Below are 2,173 nucleotides of genomic sequence, written 5' to 3'. Positions count from 1 at the left end.
GGCAGCTCTGTGTGGCTGGAGTTCTGAGCTGGGTGCAGGGGAGCGTGGGCAGGGCCTGCTGACCGACCGCTCTGTCCCTGCAGCGGCTGTGGAGGCCTGCGTCCTGCATGGGCTGCGGCGGCGGGCGGCTGGCTTTCTGCGCAGCAACAAGATTGCAGCTCTCTTCATGAAAGTGGGCAAGAACTTCCCGCCAGCCGAGGAGCTGAGCCGCAAGGTGCAGGACCTGGAGCAGCTGATCGAGAGCACGTGAGTGCGGAGCATGGGCAGGACACACCCGCAGAGGACAGTCCGTGTTCCTCCCTGAGCTTTGCAAGAACCTGCTCCTCCTGGCACTCTCTCCAGTCTCTTTTCTGCTCCCCAAACCTGCCAGACTCTTTCCTACCCCAGGACCTTTGCACATGCTGTACCTGCCACCTGGTTCACACACCTCATCTTCCATGGCTAGTTCCTTGTCATCATTCAGGCCTTCCCCCAGTTAAGGGTAAATTCCAACCCTCACCCCATTTCTCTTTTAGATAATCAGTTTACTTACTTCCCTGTGTTATCACCACCTGTAATTACTCCTTCATTTGTTTACTTATATTTTGTCTATCTCCCTCACTGGACTCTGAGGTCCATGAGAACAGACAATTAAAATCTGTTATTCCCCATTATGTCCCTAGTGCCTGGACAGTGCCCAACACCTGGTAAATGCTCAAGAAATGATGTTGAATGAGTAAGTGCCTCTTGGGAGCCAGACCCTATTCTGAATGCAGGAAGACCACAGTTTAATGAAGGCAATATGGTCTCTATCTGTGTGGACCGGGTGTGACTTTGAGGCAACCATTGAAGGGGAGCAGTGGCTTCACTCACGCACCTTAAAGGCTGATTGTGTTTCCTGGGGGGAGGCTCATGGCCTGAGTGTGTGTACATGAGTGCCTTCCACCAGAGTCACCCGCAGAGTCCCGACTGTACAGCCAAAGCCTCAATCTGGGGCCGACGCAGGGATGTCAGATAGGGTTCGGCTCCAGTTCTGCTAGAGGCTGCCCAAAGGACCTTGTTGTGAAAGACTCCGGAGCTGCTGTTGGGTTTCATGGGAAAGAATGCGTTGATTGATTAGCCATGTCTGTTCCGGGCAGGAGAAGGGAGAGAGAGGCACACGTGCCATGTTTGCCTTCTCTGCCGTGGGTGATCACTGCACTGCACTGGACGGGAAATGGCCCTTTCCTTGCCTTTCAGGCCATGCCAGCCCAGAGCTGCTGGCTAGAACTGTGTGTCGGGCTGGGCTGTGGCTTTGGCATTGCCAGCTCCCATTTGGAATCTTACTCCTCGGCCACATGGCTTCAGGTGCCTTCCAATCCATCTGCTAAATTCCCAGGTCTTGCTGATAACTTCGTAAAGGGATGGATTTACATGGGCCTTCCATAATATCGGGAGTGGCTTTCTATGGAGGAGTTGGAGATATCCTTGCCAGGTGGTAAGAGAGAGCTACTCATTCATTCATGCAGTTGCTCATCCATGGCAGAAAGAAGGGGGAGAGAGAATGAGAGAGGAAGAGAGGGGAAGAGAAGAGAAATACCACTATGAGAATCTGGCTTGCCCATCAACAGCTTATGGAAGTGTCTGTTTCACTGCATCTTCACACTCACTGGGTATTATGATTTTTTCAACTCTTTACCCACTTGCCAGGAGCTCTTGTTGTTTTAGTTGCCATTCCTTCATTTCCTAGAGAGGTTGGGCATTTTGCCGTTTGCATACTGGTCCTATTGGATTTCCTCTTTTGTGAATATTCATTCTCTTTCTTTACTGGTCTTGAAGGCGAAACCAGATCCAGGGCCTCCAGGAGAATGTGCGGAAGCTGCCAAAGCTGCCCAACCTGTCCCCACTCGCCATCAAGCACCTGTGGATTCGCACTGCCTTGTTTGAGAAGGTGCTGGACAAAATTGTGCATTACCTGGTGGAAAACAGCAGGTGAGCCAAAAAGACTAGACGCCTGGGTGTGCTCTGCCGCCACCTGCTGGCCCTCATGGGAATTGCAATCTATTGTGCAAAGCAGCTTTCTTTTCTCCCCCTTGATATGCACTTGAGTTGAAAGAGATTAAATAAAGGCCTTCTGGATGTTTCCTCCGAATTAGCCTAGTTTAGAACCTTGGGACAATTCAGGTGCTTGCTGGCAATGCAGAATCTTCAGATT

At 51.4% G+C, this 2,173-nt stretch overlaps 1 protein-coding gene across 1 annotated transcript; it reads left to right on the top strand.

Annotated features, from left to right (window-relative positions):
- Nucleotides 1-29: 29 nt before the first annotated feature.
- On the top strand, nt 30-2,125 carry LOC117798042 (small G protein signaling modulator 1-like). Its single transcript, XM_034650458.1, has 2 exons — nt 30-246; nt 1,798-2,125. Exons 1-2 carry the CDS (start codon nt 167-169, stop codon nt 1,952-1,954), a joined length of 237 nt encoding a protein of 78 aa, XP_034506349.1. The 5' UTR covers nt 30-166; the 3' UTR covers nt 1,955-2,125.
- The last annotated feature ends 48 nt before the right edge of the window (nt 2,126-2,173 follow it).

Source organism: Ailuropoda melanoleuca, unplaced genomic scaffold, assembly GCF_002007445.2.
Source record: "Ailuropoda melanoleuca isolate Jingjing unplaced genomic scaffold, ASM200744v2 unplaced-scaffold22904, whole genome shotgun sequence".
Classification (NCBI taxonomy): Eukaryota; Metazoa; Chordata; class Mammalia; order Carnivora; family Ursidae; genus Ailuropoda; species Ailuropoda melanoleuca.
This window is presented reverse-complemented; position numbering and strand designations above follow the sequence as displayed.